The sequence below is a fragment of the Carcharhinus amblyrhynchos genome, unplaced genomic scaffold (assembly GCF_965287045.1).
Source record: "Carcharhinus amblyrhynchos unplaced genomic scaffold, sCarAmb.v2.hapA chromosome_329, whole genome shotgun sequence".
Lineage (NCBI taxonomy): Eukaryota > Metazoa > Chordata > Chondrichthyes > Carcharhiniformes > Carcharhinidae > Carcharhinus > Carcharhinus amblyrhynchos.
In genome coordinates this window covers 154,500-177,500 of record NW_027650069.1, presented here as the reverse complement: position 1 = coordinate 177,500, position 23,001 = coordinate 154,500, and the positions used below count along the sequence as shown (strand labels likewise).

The window sequence follows — 23,001 nt, the reverse complement described above, 5'->3', positions numbered from 1 at the left end:
TGACCCTGTAATCTGCATTCAAGTTTGTCCTACCAAAATGAATCACCTCGCACTTATCAGGGTTAAACTCCATCTGCCACTTTTCTGCCCAGCTCTGCATCCTATCAATGTCTCTTTGCAGCCTGCAAGAGCCCTCCACCTCATCCACTACTCCACCAATCGTGGTGTCATCAGCAAATTTATGAACCCACCCTTCAGCCCCCTCTTCCAAGTCATTGATAAAAATCACAAATAACAGAGGACCCATCACTGATCCCTGTGGTACATCGCTGGTAACTGGCTTCCAGTCTGAAAATTTGCTGTAAAATTCCATGACCCTCAAATCCTCTCACTGAAAAATGATAGAATGATGCAGCGAAACACAATTCGGCCCATCATTCCCATGCCAGCTCTTTGAATAGATTATCGCATAAATCCCACTTCTCACACTATTTCCCCTTTTTCTACAATGTTCTTCCTTTTCAAGTATTTATTAATTTTAATTTTGAAGATTCCTAATGAATCAGATTGCTCCCAATCCAGACAGAGCTGCCTAGATCACAACACCTTGCTGCAATAATAACTAATTCCATGCTAGTCTAGTAGCTCTTACTGTGTCAGCCATTGGGGATCTGTTATCTTGAATCTTCGGCAATCAGACTAGTTCCTTCATGTTTTCAGCATGAAACCCTTTGTGATTTTGAAAACCTTTATTAAACTCCCCCTTAATCTTTTCAGCTCCAAGGAGAACAATCCCAGTCTATGTGTCTGTGTATCTGACTGTGAGAGAGAGTGTGGGTCTGTGTGTGTGTGAATGTGAGGGAGTGTGGGTCTGTGTGTATCTGAGTGTGAGGGAGTGTGGCTCTGTGTGTAACTGAGTGTGAGGGAGTGTGGCTCTGTGTGTAACTGAGTGTGAGGGAGTGTGGCTCTGTGTGTAACTGAGTGTGAGGGACTGTGGGTCTGTGTGTGTCTGAATGTGAGGGGGTCTGAGTGTGTCCAAACGTGAGGGAGTATGGATCTGTGTGAATCTGGGTGTGAGTTAGTGTGGGTCTGTGTGTGTCCGAATGTGAGTGTGTGCGTCTGTATATCTGTGTGTATCTGTGTGATTATCTGTATGTGTGTGTGTGTATCTGTGTGATTATCTGTGTGTGTGTGTGTGTGTACCTGGGTGTGAGAGTGTGTATGTTTGTCTGTATCTGTGTGTGTGTATCTGTGTGATTATCTGTGTGTGTGTGTGTGTGTGTGTGTGTGTGTGTATCTGTGTGATTATCTGTATCTGTGTGTGTGGACCTGTGTGATTATCTGTGTGTGTGTGTGTGTGTGTGTGTGATGATGATGATTGATTAATGAAGGGACAGACAGTGTGGGGGTCGGAGGTGAGTCAGTCGATTCCTATGAAACGGGGTAGAATAGTTTTGTAACATTTGCACAATCTCAGTTCCAGTAATTAAATAACAGAAGGACGCGAATAAAGAAATTGTTAAAATCTTTATTTACAATAAATGTAACGCGAGAGTCACTGAATACATAGGGAATATTAAGAAAATTAAAAACTAATGAAATATCTGTAATTTTAAAATAGAATAGATAGTATTTATTATAGATAAAGCGCAGGATCTGGCTAATTTTATAACTAGCAGACAATGTCATCATTCTATATGGGAGGGGTTGTTTTGCCGGTGAAGTTAAGGCCACGGTCTCCAGACACTGTGTGAAACACTTATTCTCCCTGGATGTCGCTGTCTCAAGGCGGGTTTAGGCGACTCGGTGACTTTCTGGGGAAAATTCTCAATGTGTGCACAGCCCGAGTCATTCAGTTCATGGTCTGTGGCGATGAAGTTGATCCGGTTGATGGTGTGGTGTGAGGGAACAGGCAGAGGACTGGACACAGTGTGTGTGGAAGGGGCGCTGCTGACCGCGGCTCCAATGGCCAGCGGCCGGGCGCTGCTGGCGGCGCCGGGGGGCCTCACATCCCAGTCCTCAGCCTCCAGCTGTCCCGCTCTCAGAGACGGCAGGTTGGGCCCGCACTCCGGGATCCGGCCGCTTTGCTTCTCATCGCTGGACCGGTCCACAAAGAAAGCCAGCCGCTCCATCAAACTGCTCTTAGTCTGCGAGTTGAACCTGCCACAGCTCCTGACGAAGCTATTCACCTGCAGAAGGCATTCCTTAAAGCCAGCCTCGTAATTCTGCCGCGTGATTTCTGTGCTCTGTTGTTCTGTTTAAATAGATATTTGGTTAATGATAGACAGCAACAATATCAACATCCCATAATAGTCACACCTTTCTCTTTGCTATGTTTTGGAAAAATGATATTCATAAATGTTAATATTCTGTTAAATCTGTAATCGATTCATTTTAAACTGCAGCAAAAGGGTTAACACCCGGAACTCCGGTTTTCCCCCGGGATTTTCACAGTAACTTCATTGCAGTGTTAATGTGACGTTAATAAATAACCTCGACGTCAAATGGGAATGAGACTTTACCCAACAGAAAATGTTCTGATTTTTAGTTAAAAGCAGTTTGCTGCAGACGCTGGAACCTGAAACCAAAAGAGAAAATGCTGGAAAATCTCAGCAGGTCTGGAAGCCTCTGTAAGGAGAGAAAAGAGCCGCCGTTTCGAGTCCAGATGATCCTTTCTCCAAGCTTTGATATTTTCCAGTATTTTCTCTTTTGGTTTCAGATTTTTAGACTTTGATTTATTGTTACAAATCTTTTCGAATCAGCCGCAGAGAGGAAGGTGCTGAGAATCACCGTTATCACAGAATCCTTACAGTACAGAAGGATGCCTTTCAGCCCATCGAGTTTGCACCGAGCACAATCCAAGCCAGGCCCTATCCCCGTCACCCCATATATTTACCCTGCTAATAAGCTGTAGCAATGAGCGGCTCGGAGTTAATCTGTTAAAATGAGAAAGATGTGGATATCGCCGAGAGAGAGATTGATCAATGAGTTACAGGGACACGGGGCAGACAGAGAGAGAGAGACCCAGAGCAGATACCCACCCTGACCATTCGCAAGCGCCACGTTTCTCAGATACTGCACCGTCATTTCCAAAATCTCGGCTTTCTCCATTTTCCCATTTCGGAAACTCTAAAGAGAAAAGGACAGAAAGAAGAAAAAGGAACCTGGGTAAAAGTGGAAAGCAATGCCAGCGAAGCCCACCTCAAATGGAGAGGCTGAAGAAAGTCTCTTTACCAGCCCAATGATTGTATTGACACAAATAGAGGAGAAATCAGGGAAGACGCCCTCACCTCAATCTGGTTATGTTTCATTAGGAAGCATTTCAGTTGGTCTAAACTCCGGTTCATTCGGTCTCGCCTCCGCTTTTCCACCAAGGGTTTAAGTAACTGCGGATATTGAATGGAAGAATGTTTTTCTGTGACTCTGGAAGGAAGTTTATATTTAGTATTGAGTGCCCCCCTCCCCCCCGTGCCCCCCCGGGTCAGGGCGGCTTTGGCGGAGAGACAGAGAGAGACTTCACTGCTCTCTCACCCAATTATCCTCCGGAATTATTCAAATCAATCAATATCTCATCCTAAATGCAAATATTTATTGAAAATGAAAAGAATGGCACAGGAAATGCACCGTCCTTGAGATTATTTAGTGTTTAGCTCCAATATATCCTTTCGCTCAGACACTATCCAATAGTTTTACCTTTTTAACCTCTTTCAGATCAGATGATTCCGCCGCCATCTTCATGGTTGGCCACTTGTGCCGCGTCCCAGGTCGCCAGAGTTGGAAGTTAGTGGCCGGTTCGAGGTGCCTGTGTTTATATAGAGAAAGCGGGCTCCATGTGACGGGGGGGAGGCCGGATCGCGGCTGTGTTTGATCAGTGATTCTCCAGAGGTGTTGGATTCTCGCTGTACATTTGCTCGGAACTCCCGCAGAGATGGAAAGACAAAGCAAGTGACATCCAGATGCAAAGTGGCCGGATTGACTAAATCTCACTCCGCTTCCAAATTCCAATCAGATTCAGGCCACACAAATTCCCAGCGTTAATAATCCAAAACACACTGACCAAAGAACGGGAGAAAAATTCTAAAACCAACTAAGTATCGTTCATAATTTCATTAATTAAATAACCTGAAGCGTTGACAACTGTGAGGGCAGAATTTTCAATTCTTAATTAACATCTCAAATATATGTTCCACTCAAATCGATTAAATACACATTAAAATCTGTGACTGTACAAAATAACAAGACCTGGTCAATGTTGACCGAGTATCTAGTGGCTTATTTATATCCACAGGTGATTGAATTAATTCTACAATTAAATAAAGTTCATAAGTCACACTTTACAGGCAGAATGAGAAACACATTCTTAAATATTCTAACCCTCATCTCAACTTCCAATATCAATCATTATTTACTGGAATGTGGGAGGTGTTGCCACAACAAAGACTTTACAGTGGAAAGCAAGTTTCTTTCTATCTATCTATCTATCTATCTATCTATCTATCTATCTATCTATCTATCTATCTATCTATCTATGTGTCTATCTACCTGTCTTCTTGTCTGTCTATCTATCTATCTCACTGTATAATTGGGATAAGGTTGATCTCTAACAGGATGTCACTGTTGAACAAGAGGAATAAATATCAGGGGCAATGTTATTTTGGGTGATTATTTCTTCACGGATTTAAAGGATAAAGACTTTGTGAGTGAATTTACTGAGAGGGTTGTATAGTTCCCCAAACAGAGACACTCAGATATGTGAACTGATTTGATTGTGTAGAGACTTCAGAATTGAGGATCTGATGAACACTCTCTATCATGTAACAATGTAGGAATGTTCTGGAAATGTTCCCTAAAGAAGTTCAGAGGCAGTCCTAAAGGATCATTGTTTTTCCCCTGAGCACAGATTCATTGAACAGTTTGGGAAGCTGTAAATGACAGGAAGGTGACAACTTGTGTCTTACACGCGTCCAATTGATGCCACCGCGGGTTCTGGTGTCAGAACAAAAGGCTGCGAGTTTATGTGCTGAATACCTCTTCACTTGGTCTTTTGCCATCTATCCGATGTGATTATTTTCTCATTCCGGGAAAGTTTCTTTCGCGGCTGGATTTAAAAGTTTACAGAAACTCGCAGTGCGAATGTGCAGATATATCGCACAGGCAGAATTAGCGTGTAGACAAACTGCAAACAGTGAGTGTACAGAAACCCCTCAGGGAGACACTGACTGTCCAGATATCCCGCACAGTCCAACTGATACAGCCAGAATATGCTGTAAACGGGGTTAGGAAGAAGCAGATTCCACAATGAGGATCCTCTCGTCATTGGCCATGGCGGGGCTGTGTTCTGTGTAAAAGTCTCAGGTCCATGTGTCAGGACACAGTCAGTTTATGTAGATGTCAATACAGACTGCATTGGGAGGAGTGGAGAATCCTAAAGTGCCATGTCCCTGTACTGACTCTAACTGCTCGCCACTGTACTCTGTCAAAAGCCACGATTAAATCGCAGTGTGACCTGTTTCAAAGTCAAAGAGATTTTAGCGATGGAGCCAATCGTAAATGTGCTAATCTGTTCCCAAAATCAGCTAGAACATAGAACATCGAAACAGCACAAACAGGCCCTTCGGCCCACAAGTTGCGCCGATCATTTCTCTACCTACTAGATTTACCTATAACTCTCAATCCTATTAGGTCCCATATACTCATCCAGAAGTCTGTTAAAATAGCCTATCGAATCCGCCTCCACCACCACCTCCGACAGCCGATTCCACTCACTCACCAGCCTCTGAGTGAAAAACTTACCCCTGACATCTCCTCTGTACCTGCTCCCCAGCACCTTAAACCTGTGTCCTCCTGTGGCAGCCATTTCAGCCCTGGGAAAATGCCTCTGAGAATGCACCCGATCAATATCTCTCAACATCTTATACAGTGGGATGGTTGGTAATTGATGAAACAATGTGATTTCTGGATTGAGTGAGGTGATAGTAAAACGGTTTTCTAGGACCTCACAGTCTGAAATACAGCGTTAGGAATCAGTCAATAATTAAAACTGTCCTTTCATTGATCAGCTGATATAACAGTCAGTGGGAGAGTTTTAGTGAAACTCCGTGTAAGTGCACCCACACTCCCAGCACACTCCCAGGTCGAGGTGTTAGGGTGGGAATCATTCTAACATTAATATCCCAGATCCCACCTCACTTTCCTTCCTCAGCCCCGGTTTACTGGAGTGTGGGAGGTGTCGGCTCATCAAAGACTTTAAAGTTCAAAGGCCAGATTGGCACATGCATTCTGTAGAAACTTGTATATCTATCTATCTATCTATCTATTTATCTACCTGTCTGTCTATCTATTTATCTATGTGTCTATCTACCTGTCTTTTTGTCTGTCTATCTATCTATCTCACTGTATAATTGGGATAAGGTTGATCTCTAACAGGATGTCACTGTTGAACAAGAGGAATAAATATCAGGGGCAATGTTATTTTGGGTGATTATTTCTTCACGGATTTAAAGGATAAACACTTTGTGAGTGAATTTACTGAGAGGGTTGTATAGTTCCCCAAACAGAGACACTCAGATATGTGAACTGATTTGATTGTGTAGAGACTTCAGAATTGAGGATCTGATGAACACTCTCTATCATGTAACAATGTAGGAATGTTCTGGAAATGTTCCCTAAAGAAGTTCAGAGGCAGTCCTAAAGGATCATTGTTTTTCCCCTGAGCACAGATTCATTGAACAGTTTGGGAAGCTGTAAATGACAGGAAGGTGACAACTTGTGTCTTACACGCGTCCAATTGATGCCACCGCGGGTTCTGGTGTCAGAACAAAAGGCTGCGAGTTTATGTGCTGAATACCTCTTCACTTGGTCTTTTGCCATCTATCCGATGTGATTATTTTCTCATTCCGGGAAAGTTTCTTTCGCGGCTGGATTTAAAAGTTTACAGAAACTCGCAGTGCGAATGTGCAGATATATCGCACAGGCAGAATTAGCGTGCAGACAAACTGCAAACAGTGAGTGTACAGAAACCCCTCAGGGAGACACTGACTGTCCAGATATCCCGCACAGTCCAACTGATACAGCCAGAATATGCTGTAAACGGGGTTAGGAAGAAGCAGATTCCACAATGAGGATCCTCTCGTCATTGGCCATGGCGGGACTGTGTTCTGTGTAAAAGTCTCAGGTCCATGTGTCAGGACACAGTCAGTTTATGTAGATGTCAATACAGACTGCATTGGGAGGAGTGGAGAATCCTAAAGTGCCATGTCCCTGTACTGACTCTAACTGCTCTCCACTGTACTCTGTCAAAAGCCACGATTAAATCGCAGTGTAACCTACCTGACCCAGATTGAGGGATCAGGGATATTGTTTTGGAAAAGGTCAGCAGTAACTCCCTCATGTTAGTATCGGGATGTGTCCATGGCAGCTTGTTCCACCATTCACCAGAATAACTCCAGTAAAACTAGCCCTGAACTCCAGCTGTGGACACAGTGACCTCTCTCCTCACGCTCTTTGCTGATCTGATGCTTAATGTCCCTGTAACAGTAGCAGTTATTTCAAATTCAAAGAGATTTTAGTGATGGAGCCAATCGGAAATGTGCTAATCTGTTCCCAAAATCAGTTCTCAGTGGGATGGTTGGTAGTTGATGAAACAATGTGATTTCTGGATTGAGTGAGGTGATAGTAAAACGGTTTTCTAGGACCTCACAGTCTGAAATACAGCGTTAGGAATCAGTCAATAATTAAAACTGTCCTTTCATTGATCAGCTGATATAACAGTCAGTGGGAGAGTTTTAGTGAAACTCCGTGTAAGTGCACCCACACTCCCAGCACACTCCCAGGTCGAGGTGTTAGGGTGGGAATCATTCTAACATTAATATCCCAGATCCCACCTCACTTTCCTTCCTCAGCCCCGGTTTACTGGAGTGTGGGAGGTGTCGGCTCATCAAAGACTTTAAAGTTCAAAGGCCAGATTGGCACATGCTCGTACTGAGTTAATGTCCTTTCATCTCTCAGTCTCTTTGACGGTCACTTAACAATCCGCCTAATATCCAACTTTCTCCATCGAGCTATCTCCCTGATATTCCCACGCCCAACCTTTGTCACCTTCTGAACCTTTTTCTTGCAATTTGACTGGAAACGCTGCAGATTTCTCAGCTTTAGCAAGGTGTCTGTTTCTGTGTCCCTGACTCGGGGCGGCTGGCGGAGGGGTGAGGGAGGGGGCTGCGGCCGGTCTTACTGATTGACTGTGGCCTGTGTAGAGTTTGGTGTCAGTGTCAACAAGCTGAAGAAGTTTTGTCTATACAACTTCCGTCATCCCCTTTCCCATAGATTCGCTATTGAGTGTTTATGTTCTTTAATTTAGAACAAAATCTGTTTGATTTTGTGAGTAAAAGTCACAAGGGCCTTGAATTAATCTTCACTCATTCAGGACGGGCGATAGGAGAATGAGAGAATGTAAAATTACATTTGTAACATGTTACCTGGGATGCAGAGTTCCAGCACTGGAAAGAGGTTGGTTCGCCTGGGGGGTTGTTTCCCTTGGGGTAGAGAAGGCTGAGGTGGGTGGGGGCTGGCGGGACAGGTGGGTGGGGAGGAAGAAAAGCTGATCCAGGTGTACAATATTATGATGTGGCAATGCTGGCATTGGACTGGGTTGGGTACAGTAAGAAATCTCACAACACTAGGTTAAAGTCCCTAAAGGTTTATTCACTTTAAAATAAATCTCAGAGTGCAGGGCAAGGCTAGTAGAAGTAGGAAGCCCTGGATGACTCAGGATACTGAGGCCTTGATCGAGAAGAAGAAGGAGGCACATGGCATTCATATGGAGCTGGAACCAAGTGGATCCCTTGAAGAGTATAAGAGGGTGTCAGAGCAGAGTTAAGAGAGAAATCAGGAGGGCAAAAAGGGGACACGAGATTGTTTTGGCAGGTAAGGCAAAGGAGAATCCAAAGAGCTTCTACAAATACATAATGGGTAAAAGAGTAGCTCGGGGGAGAGTAGGGCTGCTTAAGGATCAACAAGGTTGTCTATGTGCAGAGCCACAAGAGATGACTAAGATCCTAATTGAATATTTCTCATCAATATTTACTGGGAATATTGTTCCCTGTTGGGAAAGGCATTGACGTTCGGGAACTTGGGGAAATAAATAGTGATGTCTTGAGGAGTGTACATATTACAGAGAAGGTGGTGCTGGAAGTCTTAAAGCACATTAAAAGTAGATAAATTCTGGTGAGTCACCTGATGAATGAGCAGCACTCTGAAAGCTCATGATGTCACCTGAACCTGTTGGACTTTAACCTGGTGTTGTGAGACTTTCACAGAATCACAGAAACCCTACAGCGCAGAAGGAAGCCATTTGGCCCATTGAGTGTGTACCGACCACAATCCCATCCAGGTCCTACCCCCAAATCTCTACATACTTAGCTGCTAATCCCTCTACCTACACATCTCAAGACACTAAGGGGCAATGTTAGCACAGCCAATCAACCTAACCTGCACATCTTCAGACTGTGGGAGGAAACCGGAGCACCCGGAGGAAACCCACCCAGACATGAGGAGAATGTGCAAACTCCACACAGGCAGTGACCCGAGCCGGGAATCGAACCCAGGTCCTTGGAGCTGTGAAGCAGCAATGCTAACCACTGGGCTACTGTGTCATAATCTTGTAAACCTGGTGTAGAGGCAGGAACCCTCACAACATTACAGATGCATTTAGCTCAGGACTTGAAATGCCATAACAGACGAGGCTTATAAGAACATAAGAAATAGGAGCAGGAGTAGGCCATCTAACCCTTCGAAGCTGCCCCGCCATTCAACAAGATCATGGCTGATCTCAAGTGGATCAGTTCCACTTTCCTGCCTGCTCCCCATAACCCTTAATTCCCTTATCAATCAGAAATCTATCTACCCGTGTATATGTACCAAGAGCTGGAAAATAGGATTAGAATAGATAGGTGATGGGTGGTTTGGACATGATGGGCCAAAGGACTTCTTTCTGTGCTGTAAACCCCCATAACCCTAAGCAACTGGACTGTTTTCCTGTTTAACCATGACCGGACATTTTTCCTGTTTAACTGGAACTGGACTGTGTTCCTGTTTAACTGGAACTGGACTGTGTTCCTGTTTAACTGTAACCGGACTGTGTTCCTGTTTAACTGGAACTGGACTGTGTTCCTGTTTAACTGTAACCGGACTGTGTTCCTGTTTAACTGGAACTGGACTGTGTTCCTGTTTAACTGTAACTGGACTGTGTTCCTGTTTAACTGTAACCGGACTGTGTTTCTGTTTAACTGTAACTGGACTGTGTTCCTGTTTAACTGTAACCGGACTGTGTTCCTGTTTAACTGTAACCGGACTGTGTTTCTGTTTAACTGTAACTGGACTGTGTTCCTATTTCATGATAGTCGGACTGTGTTCCTGTTTAAGTGTAACTGGACGTGTTCCTGTTTAACTGTAACCGGACTGTGTTCCTGTTTAACTGTAACCAGACTGTGTTCCTGTTTAATTGTAACTGGACGTGTTCCTGTTTAACTGTAACCGGACTGTGTTCCTGTTTAACTGTAACCGGACTGTGTTCCTGTTTAACTGTAACCAGACTGTGTTCCTGTTTAATTGTAACTGGACGTGTTCCTGTTTAACTGTAACCGGACTGTGTTTCTGTTTAACTGTAACCGGACTGTGTTCCTGTTTAACTGTAACCAGACTGTGTTCCTGTTTAATTGTAACTGGACGTGTTCCTGTTTAACTGTAACCGGACTGTGTTCCTGTTTAACTGTAACCGGACTGTGTTCCTGTTTAACTGTAACTGGACTGTGTTCCTGTTTAATTGTAACCGGACTGTGTTCCTGTTTAACTGTAACCGGACTGTGTTCCTGTTTAACTGTAACCGGACTGTGTTCCTGTTTAACTGTAACCGGACTGTGTTCCTGTCTAACTGTAACCGGACTGTGTTCCTGTTTAACTGTAACCGGACTGTGTTCCTGTTTAACTGTAACTGGACTGTGTTCCTGTTTAACTGCTTCCAGTAAATGCCACTGCGTTGGAGACGTTAAGATAAGCAGCCCCTCCATTTTGCTAGTTGAAGTAATTAAGGGTTTGTTTTTATGGAATATCTGTTACTTTGACCTTGCTGCTTTTGTCATTAAAGCAACAATTCAGCGGTTAGTGACACGAACAAAACGCTGCTAATCCTCCGCGCATTGGAAACCAGTGGCCCCTTTCCAATTATTAATGTTCTCCACTGATGCTGCACTATTGTATTCGACAGCAGATTCAATCCCCCCCACCCCAAAGATAGAGTAATCCGGGGTGAGAGAGCACAAACCTCCGCTTTACCCCACCCGAATTGGAGCTCAATGTAACCAAACAATAAGGCAAGAATCTCACCAGACCGCCCAGAGATTGTTCATTTTCTGAAAGTGAATGTGGCATTCAATGTGAGACATGGATTTGTGTGTGGAGTCACTCCCGAGAAATCCATTAACCTTTTATATTGAATATCCACGACCTTCACTCCAGTTTCCAATGTCAGGGTGACCGCTGAGAAATAGATCCTGACACTCAAAATACAAACTAGAGTAAATTGGCATTGCAAAACTGCTGCTGTGCTTGCTGCAGAGCAGCTGGGGGCAGAGGAGCTGGGGGCAGAGGAGCTGGGGGCAGAGCAGCTGGGGGCAGAGGAGCTGGGGGCAGAGCAGCTGGGGGCAGAGGAGCTGGGCGCAGAGGAGCTGGGCGCAGAGGAGCTGGGTGCAGAGGAGCTGGGGGCAGAGGAGCTGGGCGCAGAGGAGCTGGGTGCAGAGGAGCTGGGGGCAGAGGAGCTGGGGGCAGAGGAGCTGGGCGCAGAGGAGCTGGGTGCAGAGGAGCTGGGGGCAGAGGAGCTGGGTGCAGAGGAGCTGGGTGCAGAGGAGCTGGGGGCAGAGGAGCTGGGGGCAGAGGAGCTGGGGGCAGAGCAGCTGGGGGCAGAGGAGCTGGGGGCAGAGGAGCTGGGGGCAGAGGAGCTGGGGGCAGAGGAGCTGGGTGCAGAGGAGCTGGGGGCAGAGCAGCTGGGGGCAGAGCAGCTGGGTGCAGAGGAGCTGGGTTCAGGGCTGGGTGCGGGGCTGGGTTCAGGGCTGGGTGCGGGGCTGGGTTCAGGGCTGGGTGCGGGGCTGGGTTCAGGGCTGGGTTCAGGGCTGGGTGCAGGGCTGGGTTCAGGGCTGGGTGCAGGGCTGGGTGCAGGGCTGGGTTCAGAGCTGGGTTCAGGGCTGGGTTCAGGGCTGGGTGCAGGGCTGGGTTCAGGGCTGGGTGCAGGGCTGGGTGCAGGGCTGGGTTCAGGGCTGGGTTCAGGGCTGGGTGCAGGGCTGGGTTCAGGGCTGGGTGCAGGGCTGGGTGCAGGGCTGGGTTCAGGGCTGGGTTCAGGGCTGGGTGCAGGGCTGGGTTCAGGGCTGGGTGCAGGGCTGGGTTCAGAGCTGGGTTCAGGGCTGGGTTCAGGGCTGGGTGCAGGGCTGGGTTCAGGGCTGGGTGCAGGGCTGGGTGCAGGGCTGGGTTCAGGGCTGGGTGCAGGGCTGGGTGCAGGGCTGGGTTCAGGGCTGGGTTCAGGGCTGGGTGCAGGGCTGGGTTCAGGGCTGGGTGCAGGGCTGGGTTCAGAGCTGGGTTCAGGGCTGGGTTCAGGGCTGGGTGCAGGGCTGGGTTCAGGGCTGGGTGCAGGGCTGGGTGCGGGGCTGGGTGCAGGGCTGGGTTCAGGGCTGGGTTCAGGGCTGGGTTCAGAGCTGGGTTCAGGGCTGGGTTCAGGGCTGGGTTCAGGGCTGGGTTCAGGGCTGGGTGAAGGGCTGGGTTCAGGGCTGGGTTCAGGGCTGGGTGCAGGGCTGGGTGCAGGGCTGGGTGAAGGGCTGGATGAAGGGCTGGGTGCAGGGCTGGGTGCGGGGCTGGGTGCAGGGCTGGGTTCAGGGCTGGGTTCAGAGCTGGGTTCAGGGCTGGGTTTAGGGCTGGGTTCAGGGCTGGGTTCAGGGCTGGGTGAAGGGCTGGGTGAAGGGCTGGGTGCAGGGCTGGGTGAAGGGCTGGGTGCAGGGCTGGGTGCAGGGCTGGGTTTAGGGCTGGGTTCAGGGCTGGGTGAAGGGCTGGGTTCAGGGCTGTGTGCAGGGCTGTGTGCAGGGCTGGGTTTAGGGCTGGGTTCAGGGCTGGGTGAAGGGCTGGGTTCAGGGCTGGGTTCAGGGCTGGGTGAAGGGCTGGGTTCAGGGCTGGGTGAAGGGCTGGGTTCAGGGCTGGGTTTAGGGCTGGGTTCAGGGCTGGGTGAAGGGCTGGGTTCAGGGCTGTGTGCAGGGCTGTGTTCAGGGCTGGGTTCAGGGCTGGGTTCAGGGCTGGGTTCAGGGCTGGGTGAAGGGCTGGGTTCAGGGCTGGGTTCAGGGCTGGGTTCAGGGCTGGGTGCAGGATACTGGACACTGTGCTGGGTTCAGGGCTGGGTGCAGGGCTGGGTTCAGGGCTGGGTGCAGGATACTGGACACTGTGCTGGGTGCAGGCTGTGTCTGTCACATACACTGGATACCAGATTGGGCACAAATCAATAGCTAACTCTCTCACAGATCTGACATATGCACAGCTCAGGGCATCAGAAGGAATATGAGCAGATGTCGACCATTTGGCCCATTGAACCTGCTGTGCAGTTGATGTTGTCTACATGGACTTTAGCAAGCCTTTGACAAGGTACCGTACGGCAGGTTATTGCATGAGGTTAAATCTCACAGCATCCAGGGTGCAGTATCTAAATGGATACAATGCTGGCTTGCTGACAGAATAACATCAGGTTAAAGTCCAATAGGTTTATTTGGAGCAAACACCACTAGATTTCGGGGCTCTGCCCCTTGGTCAGGTGAGTGGGGAGTTCTGATCACAAACAGGGTATATAAAGACACACACTCAGTTTACAGAATACTGATTAGAATGCAAGTCTTTACAGTGAATCAAGTCTTAAAGGTGCAGACAGTGTGAGTGGAGATAGCATTAAGCACAGGTTAATGAGATGTGTATTGTCTCCAGACAGGACAGTAAGTGAGATGTTGCAAGCTTCAGCAAGTCATCGGGGTTACAGATAGTGTGACATGAACCCAAGATCCCAGTCGAGGCCGTCCTCATGTGTGTGGAACTTGGCTATCAGTCTCTGCTCAGCGACTCTGCGCTGTCGTGTGTCGTGAAGGCTGCCTTGGAGAATACTTACCTGAAGATCAGAAGCCGAATGCCTGTGACCGCTGAAGTGTTTGCCAAAAGGAAGGGAACAGTCTTGCCTGGTTATTGTCATCCATTGTTGTAGTGTCTGCATGGTCTCCCCAATGTACCATGCTGCGGGACATCCTTTCCATTGCACCTCTCTCACATTTATGACAGAGGTCAGAGGGTGATTGTAGAGGATTTCAAACTGGAGGCCTGTGACCAGCGGTGTGCCTCAGGGATTGGTGCTGGGCCCGTTGTTATTTTACATTTATATTAATGATTTGGATGAGAATATAGGAGGCATGGTTAGTAACTTTTCTGATGCACCAAGATTGGTGGCACAGTGGACAGTGAAGAAAGTTATCTCCATTTGTAACAGGATCTTGATCAATTGGCCAATGGGCTGACGAATGGCAGATGGAGTTTAATTAGATCAATGTGAGGTGTTGCATTTTGGTCGACTGAACCAGGGCAGGACTTACTCAGTTAATGGTAGGGCACTGGGGAGAGTTACAGAACAAAGAGATCTAGGGGTACATGTTCACAGCGCCTTGAAAGTGGGGTCACAGATGGACAGAGTGGTGAAGAAGGCATTCAGCATGCTTGGTTTCATCGGTCAGAACATTGAATACAGGAGTTGGGACGTCTTGTTGAAGTTGTACAAGACATTGGTAAGGCCACACTTGGCATACAGTTCTGGTCACCCTATTATAGAAAGGATATTATTAAACTAGAAAGAGCGCAGAAAAGATTTACTAGGATGTTACCGGGACTTGATGGATTGAGTTATAAGGAGAGGCTGGATAGACTGGGACTTTTTTCTCTGGAGTGTAGAAGGCTGAGGGGTGATCTTATAGAGATCTATAAAATAATGGATGTACACAGATCAGCTAGAAATTCAGTATCTTTTCCCAAAGGTAGGTGAGTCTAAAACTAGAGGGCATAGATTTGAAGGTGACAGGAGAGAGATACAAAAGAGTCCAGAGGGGCAATTTTTTCACACAGAGGGTGATGAGTGTCTGGAACAAGCTGCCAGACGTAGAGGCAGGTAAAATTATGTCTTTTAAAGAGGGTTTAGATGGTGAGATGAGTATAGAGGGATATGGGCCAAATGCTGTCAATTGGGACTAGCTTAGGAGTTAAAGGGGCGGCATGGACAAGTTGGACCGAACGGCCTGTTTCCATGCTGTAAACCTTTATGACTGTCACCCAAATGCTCCCTGACCGAGACTTGATCTGCTTTATTCTCAAGAATCAGGTTCGGCTATGCCTCCTATCTTATTGGACTGGAGATATACACATGTAGGAAATGCTATGGAGAACTCACTCTAAGAACTCTTGCCTCTCTCTGCTTTTCACCTTATAGATACCTCAGTATCCATTAGAATTGTTAAAAAGTTCCCCATTTAATTTTTGCACTTGTTTCTAATTATCTTGAAACTTTCTTTTTTTTTATCGAACTCCCATCAATGTATTACCTTCGAACAGGGTGCAGTGGAATCTTAACTGTACTGTTTCTTACCTAATCCTTAACCCCTGGGGTTTAAACTGTGCAAAGTCTCTGTCTATTCCCACAGGCTGTTTCCCTATTCTGACCTGAGGCGATTTTAGTGCTAAACATTTGTTATTGGGATGAGAACACGATTGGATTGAGGGACACGAGTTGTCAGTGACTTGTGACTTAACACATAACTTTTTGATGTGTCCTTTGCTGGGAAGAGCGGTGTAACTCTTACAGGTCGGGCCGCGCTTTCAGTGTCGGTGTGAACAGATTTGGAGAGGTGTTAGCTAGTGTTTTACTCTGGCGGAATCTCACAGTTCCCACAGGCTGACTGGTTGCTCAAAGTTTACCAGCCAGAAGTCACATTTCTGCTTTAACTGTCCCATGATTATTATTTTTAAACTCGTCCGATTCTAAACGATTCGACATGAGAGAAAACTATAACAAGGAAACAGTGCAGTTGAGTCGGAATCAGTTAGTCATCAGAGTGACAATGCAGAAATATAACCAAGTATCTCAGTGTTAACCACTGGACCAGCCGCTCAAATACGAGGCAGATAGAAATAAGCACAGAAAGAAGGAGGAATGAGGGAGATCATTTAAACTTAACAAGTATCTTCCATTAGAATAATTTCAAGCTGTACTTCTCCCCTTTGCAGTTTTTTTGACAGGAACACGCACTTAAACTCTATACAATATCGTTCAAAGCTGAACTATTCCTGGTTATGTCAGAAATTTGTACCCCTATAAATTGGGGACGGCACGGTGGCACAGTGGTTAGCTCCAAGGACCTGAGTTCAATTCCCAGCTTGGGTCACTGTTTGTGCGGAGTCTGCACGTTCTCCCCGTGTCTGCATGGGTTTCCTCCGGGTGCTCCAGTTCCCTCCCACAGTCTGAAAGACGTGCTGGTTAGGGTGCATTGGGCCGTGCTAAATTCTCCCTCAGTGTAACCCCAGCAGGAGCCGGAGTGTGGGGACTAGGGGATTTTCACATTAACTTCATTGCAGTGTTAATGTAAGCCTTACTTGTGACTAATAAATAAACTTGAAGGTTTGTTTTGCCTCATGTTAAACAGTCAATGGTGCTAAGTACATTTTTCCAAGTGGAAAGGATTTGTTTTCACAGTAAATGGGACCAATGAAATAAACAGATTAATATCTAACCAGAGAGAAAACAAACACTGGCCCAATGAGAACTAAAGACACTTTCTGTAGATGAAACCGTGACTAAATATTGAACTAGTTGGGATTCTTTACTCGATTGGAAAAAAGAGGTTGTGATGAATTAAGTAATTTGAATTTTGACAGGGTTTGGTCAATGAGAATAAAGAAAGTGTTTCCACTTCGGAGTGAGGCTAACACTCGGCTTCAGAAATATAATATGAAGTTGCCGACATTGGACTGGGATGGGCACAGTAAAAAGTCTCACAACATCAGGTTAAGGTCCAGCAGATTTATTTGGTAGCATGAACTTTCGGAGCACCTGAGTCACCCGATGAAGGAGCAGTGTTCCAAAAGCTTAACCTGGTGCTGTGAGACGGTCACTAATGTAAGATAGCCATTAATAAATCCAGTAAGGAATTTAGGGGAAACATTTTCACCCAGCAAGTGGAATATAGAAGCCCCATCTCAAACAGTTGAAGGGAATCACATAAATGTACTTAAGAGGAAGCCGGATAAACAGATAAGGGGGATGGAAAAAGCAGAATATATTAGGGAAGTTAGATGATGAAATGGGATGATGGGAGCGAGGTGTGGAACTTGATCTGCTTTGTCATGCTGGATGGAATGAAATGATGGTGTGACTTTACAGACATACTTGTGTGCAGTGCTTGGAGATCCCACTTTATCTGGTAGAGCCCTCATAGACGACTGCTGGGAAGATGTTGTTGCAGAGCAAGGGATACTAATGCTCATTGCATCGACAGTTTCAAACCAACTGGGGCCTAACCAGTGTTTTACAAAGTTTTCATATAGAATCCTTGCTTTTGTACCCTATTTCTCTATTTCAAAATCTATGTCCTGTGTATTCCTTTCCATTGCCCACGACATGTGGGTGTCACTTGCTAGGCCAGCATTTATTGCCCATCCCTAATTGCCCTTGAGAAGGTGGTGGTGAGCTGTCTTCTTGAACCCACTGCAGTGGCTGAGTGTTGGTATAGTCACACTCCTGTTCAGGAGTTCCAGGATTTTGATTCTGTTGCAAATGCCAAGGTCTCGTTTCTCGTTTTTCTGTTTAAAGAGTACGCCAGTTAGTTTAAATGATCTCTCTCATTCCTCCTTCTTTCTGTGTTTCTTTCTATCTGCCACATATTTGACAGTGGGCTGACACTGCTGCCTCACAGCGCCAGGGACCCGGGTTCAATCCCAGCGGCACGGTGACACAGTGGGTTAGCACTGCTGCCTCACAGCGCCAGGGACCCGGGTTCAATCCCAGCGGCACGGTGACACAGTGGGTTAGCGCTGCTGCCTCACAGGGACCCGGGTTCAATCCCAGCGGCACGGTGACACAGTGGGTTAGCGCTGCTGCCTCACAGCACCAGGGACCCGGGTTCAATCCCAGCGGCACGGTGACACAGTGGGTTAGCGCTGCTGTCTCACAGGGACCCGGGTTCAATCCCAGCGGCACGGTGACACAGTGGGTTAGCGCTGCTGTCTCACAGCAACAGGGACCCGGGTTCAATCCCAGCGGCACGGTGACACAGTGGGTTAGCGCTGCTGTCTCACAGCAACAGGGACCCGGGTTCAATCCCAGCAGCACGGTGACACAGTGGGTTAGCGCTGCTGTCTCACAGGGACCCGGGTTCAATCCCAGCGGCACAGTGACACAGTGGGTTAGCGCTGCTGTCTCACAGCAACAGGGACCCGGGTTCAATCCCAGCGGCACGGTGACACAGTGGGTTAGCGCTGCTGCCTCACAGCGCCAGGGACCCGGGTTCAATCCCAGCGGCACGGTGACACAGTGGGTTAGCGCTGCTGTTTCACAGCGCCAGGGACCCGGGTTCAATCCCAGCGGCACGGTGACACAGTGGGTTAGCGCTGCTGTCTCACAGGGACCCGGGTTCAATCCCAGCGGCACGGTGACACAGTGGGTTAGCGCTGCTGTCTCACAGGGACCCGGGTTCAATCCCAGCGGCACGGTGACACAGTGGGTTAGCGCTGCTGCCTCACAGCGCCAGGGACCCGGGTTCAATCCCAGCGGCACGGTGACACAGTGGGTTAGCGCTGCTGCCTCACAGCGCCAGGGACCCGGGTTCAATCCCAGCGGCACGGTGACACAGTGGGTTAGCGCTGCTGTTTCACAGCGCCAGGGACCCGGGTTCAATCCCAGCGGCATGGTGACACAGTGGGTTAGCGCTGCTGCCTCACAGTGCCAGGGACCCGGGTTCAATCCCAGTGGCACGGTGACACAGTGGGTTAGCGCTGCTGCCTCACAGCGCCAGGGACCCGGGTTCAATCCCAGCGGCACGGGGACACAGTGGGTTAGCGCTGCCGTCTCACAGGGACCCGGGTTCAATCCCAGCGGCACGGTGACACAGTGGGTTAGCACTGCTGTCTCACAGGGACCCGAGTTCAATCCCAGCGGCACGGTGACACAGTGGGTTAGCGCTGCTGCCTCACAGGGACCCGGGTTCAATCCCAGCGGCACGGTGACACATTGGGTTAGCGCTGCTGCCTCACAGGGACCCGGGTTCAATCCCAGCGGCACGGTGACACATTGGGTTAGCGCTGCTGCCTCACAGCGCCAGGGACCCGGGTTCAATCCCAGCGGCACGGTGACACAGTGGGTTAGCACTGCTGCCTCACAGGGACCCAGGTTCAATCCCAGCGGCACGGTGACACAGTGGGTTAGCACTGCTGCCTCACAGCGCCAGGGACCTGGGTTCAATCCCAGCGGCACGGTGACACAGTGGGTTAGCACTGCTGCCTCACAGCGCCAGGGACCCGGGTTCAATCCCAGCGGCACGGTGACACAGTGGGTTAGCACTGCTGCCTCACAGGGACCCAGGTTCAATCCCAGCGGCACGGTGACACAGTGGGTTAGCGCTGCTGTCTCACAGGGACCCGGGTTCAATCCCAGCGGCACGGTGACACAGTGGGTTAGCGCTGCTGTCTCACAGGGACCCGGGTTCAATCCCAGCGGCACGGTGACACAGTGGGTTAGCACTGCTGCCTCACAGCGCCAGGGACCCGGGTTCAATCCCAGCGGCACGGTGACACAGTGGGTTAGCGCTGCTGCCTCACAGCGCCAGGGACCCGGGTTCAATCCCAGCGGCACGGTGACACAGTGGGTTAGCGCTGCTGCCTCACAGCGCCAGGGACCCGGGTTCAATCCCAGCGGCACGGTGACACAGTGGGTTAGCGCTGCTGTCTCACAGGGACCCGGGTTCAATCCCAGCGGCACGGTGACACAGTGGGTCAGCGCTGCTGCCTCACAGCGCCAAGGACCCAGGTTCGACTCCCAGCTTGGGTCACTGTCTGTGTGGAGTCGACATGTTCTCCCCGTGTCTGCGTGGGTTTCCTCTGGATGCTCTGGTTTCCTCCCACAGTCTGAAAGACGTGCTGGTTAGGAGCATTGGCCATTTTAAATTCTCCCTCGGTGTACCCGATCAGGAGCTAGAGTGTGGCGACTAGGGGATTTTCACAGTGGGTGGCACAGTGATTAACGCTGCTGCTTCACAGCTCCAGGGTCCTGGGTTCAATTCCCGGCTCGGGTTACTGTCTGTATGGAGTTTGCACATTCTCCTCGTGTCTGTGTGGGTTTCCTCCGGGTTCTCCGGTTTCCTCCCACAGTCCAACAATGTGCAGGTTAGGTTGATCGGCCGTGCGAAGAAATTGCCCCTTAGTGTCCTGGGAAACGTAGGTTAGAGGGATTAGTGGGTATAATATGTAGGGATATGGGGGTAGGGCCTGGGTGGGATTGTGCTCAGTGCAGACCCGATGGGCCAAAGGGCCTCTTTCTGCACTGTAGGATTCTATGATTGTATGAACTTCATTGCGGTGTTAATGTAAGACTACTAGTGATGAACAAATAAACTTAAACTTATTTCACCTGTCTATTTATGTCCTGGTGAAGTCCACTGAAATCTTTACTGTTTATTAGATTTTTAATGTTTCTGTCATTTACAAGCTTAGAAACTGTCATGCAGAAATCTAAGTTATTAACATGGTTAATTACACTAAATGGTCAAACAATGTCTGCAGCAGGTTTATCTGCAGTAAATAGGGAAGAAAGTTAATTAGCAAAGTTTTCATTTATTCTCCAAAGGATTTTTTTTCACAATTAACGTATTTGCAGAAAACAACAGTCTCCTAGGGACATCGAGTTAGGAGCAGCAGCTGGCCAATATTCAGTCCTTTCAGTCTTCTCTGCCATTCGATAAGATCATGGCTGATCTGATTGTGGTCACATTTCCATTTTCTGTCTGTCCCTCACCCCTAATAACCCTTGATGCCCTTATCACTGAAAAATCTGTCAGTCTGAACTGATCATACCTCCACTGCTGCCTGGGACAGAGACTTCCACAGACTAACAACCTCTGAGAGAAAATAAATCCCCCACATCTCCAATTTAAAACGAGGGATGTCTTATTCTAAATCAGTGTCTCCTAGTCCTAGTCTCCGCCACTAAAGGGGAAACATGTTCCTAGTATTCACCCAGTGAGTCCTCTTAGATCTTACGTTTCAATAAGATCACTTCTCAATCTTCTCAGTCTACGGTTATAGACCCCAATCTGTTCAATATTTCTCACAAGAAAAACCTCTTATCCCCGGAATGAGTCAAATGAATCTTCTCTGAACAGTTTCTAACATAATTATATCCCTTTCCAAACAAAAAGACCAAATCTGTATACAGTAATCCAGGTGTCATTTTACCAAGGCACGTATACTACAGCAAAACATACCTTTATATATTCATTCCTTCTGCAATAAACACCAACATTCCATTTGGATTCATTTAATGTTTTATTTGCACATTAACCTTTTGTGAATCACGTAACAGGGAAACTGGATGCCTTTCTGTTAGAGTTCTGCAATCTCCTTTCATTTAAATCCTAAACTGCATTTTTGCTCTTCTTGACAAAGTGGTTAAGTCCATATTTCCCCATATTAAACTCCATCAATTATACTCTACTAAATTTATCCTTTCCCTTTCCACTATTTGTTTCTAGCTAATAAATAGTACCTGATAAAGCCTCCTGGAATTGCCTCAAGGCACCTTTACACATGATAAATTGTACAGTTATTATCCATTGTGCCAACACTACACAAACAGCAATGGGTGAATTAAAAATTCAGCTCCAGAAAAGGGTTGCCCAAGGTGTTGAAAGAGCCCTTTCATTTATCTTTTCCTCTCTCATTCCTCCCAATCTGGTACACTTTTGGTTTTTCCATCTTCTTCTCAACTTCCCTTTCTTGGCTACTTTGGCAAGAGACTAGACCAATATTTCTTGCTCATCTGTAACTGACCTTTTAACAGAATTGTGTTGTGGGCTCAGCATCATGGTCAGTACCCTTTAATAATGAGGACATGTGCTTAGACCCCAGGGTTAATAACAAAGGAAAAGCAATGAAAGACATCAGGAGCACAGAGAGTGGTGACAATATGGAACTTAAAACCACAAGGAGTGATTGAGATGAATCATAGAGATAAGGGAAAGTTAGACATTCACATCACAATATCACAGCTTTATTAGAATGGAGAACGAGGTCATTCAGCCCATTGTGCCTGCACTAGCCATTCAAAATGAGCATTATGATTTGGTGCTATTCTCTTGCCTTTTACCCATACCCCGCCATATTGTTTCTATTCAAATAATTATTGAATACATTATGATCACAGCAGATGAATTATATTCACTGAACATGATGTGGAAATGCCAGCGTGGGACTGGGATGGCCATAATAGGAAGTCTCACAACACCAGGTTAAAGTCCAACAGGTTTATTTGGAACCACGAGCTTTCAGAGCACTGCCCAATCCATCATGCAAACCAGTCTACATTTCCCGCTGCCTTGGGAATCAAGGACCCCACATACCCCGGACATTCTCTCTTTCACTTTCTTCCTTCGAGAAAAAAATGCAAAAGTCTGAGGTCATGTACCAGCCGACTCAAGAACAGCTTCTTCCCTGTTGCTGTCAAACTTTTGAACGGACTTCCCTTGCATTAAGTTGATCTTTCTCTACACCCTAGCTATGACTGTAACACTACATTCTGCATTCTCTCCTTTCCTTCTCTATGAATGGTATGTTTTATCTGTTTAGCACATAAGAAACAATACTTTTCACTGTACGTTAATACCTGTGACAATAATAAATCAAATCAAATTGTCAGTTGAGTGGAGAGTTGGGTTCACAACAAATAAATCTGTTGGACTTTAACCTGGT

General features: G+C 47.5%; 1 protein-coding gene across 4 annotated transcripts in view; it reads right to left on the bottom strand.

The window, feature by feature from the left end:
• Positions 1-1,496: 1,496 nt before the first annotated feature.
• Positions 1,497-23,001, bottom strand: part of LOC145339109 (transcription factor HES-7.1-A-like) — a 98,629-nt gene continuing 77,124 nt past the window's right edge. For 3 of the 4 annotated variants that reach the window (XM_080183547.1, XM_080183546.1, XM_080183545.1), the window contains 3 exons: positions 3,231-3,326; positions 2,982-3,069; positions 1,497-2,194 (listed from right to left, as the gene is read on the bottom strand). In XM_080183547.1, coding sequence (XP_080039673.1) covers positions 1,665-2,194; positions 2,982-3,069; positions 3,231-3,326 — 714 coding nt within the window. In that variant the 3' untranslated portion in view covers positions 1,497-1,664. Of the gene's footprint in view, positions 2,195-2,981; positions 3,070-3,230; positions 3,327-3,633; positions 3,731-23,001 lie in introns of those variants that run through there. The other variant, XM_080183548.1, reaches the window with a different exon arrangement.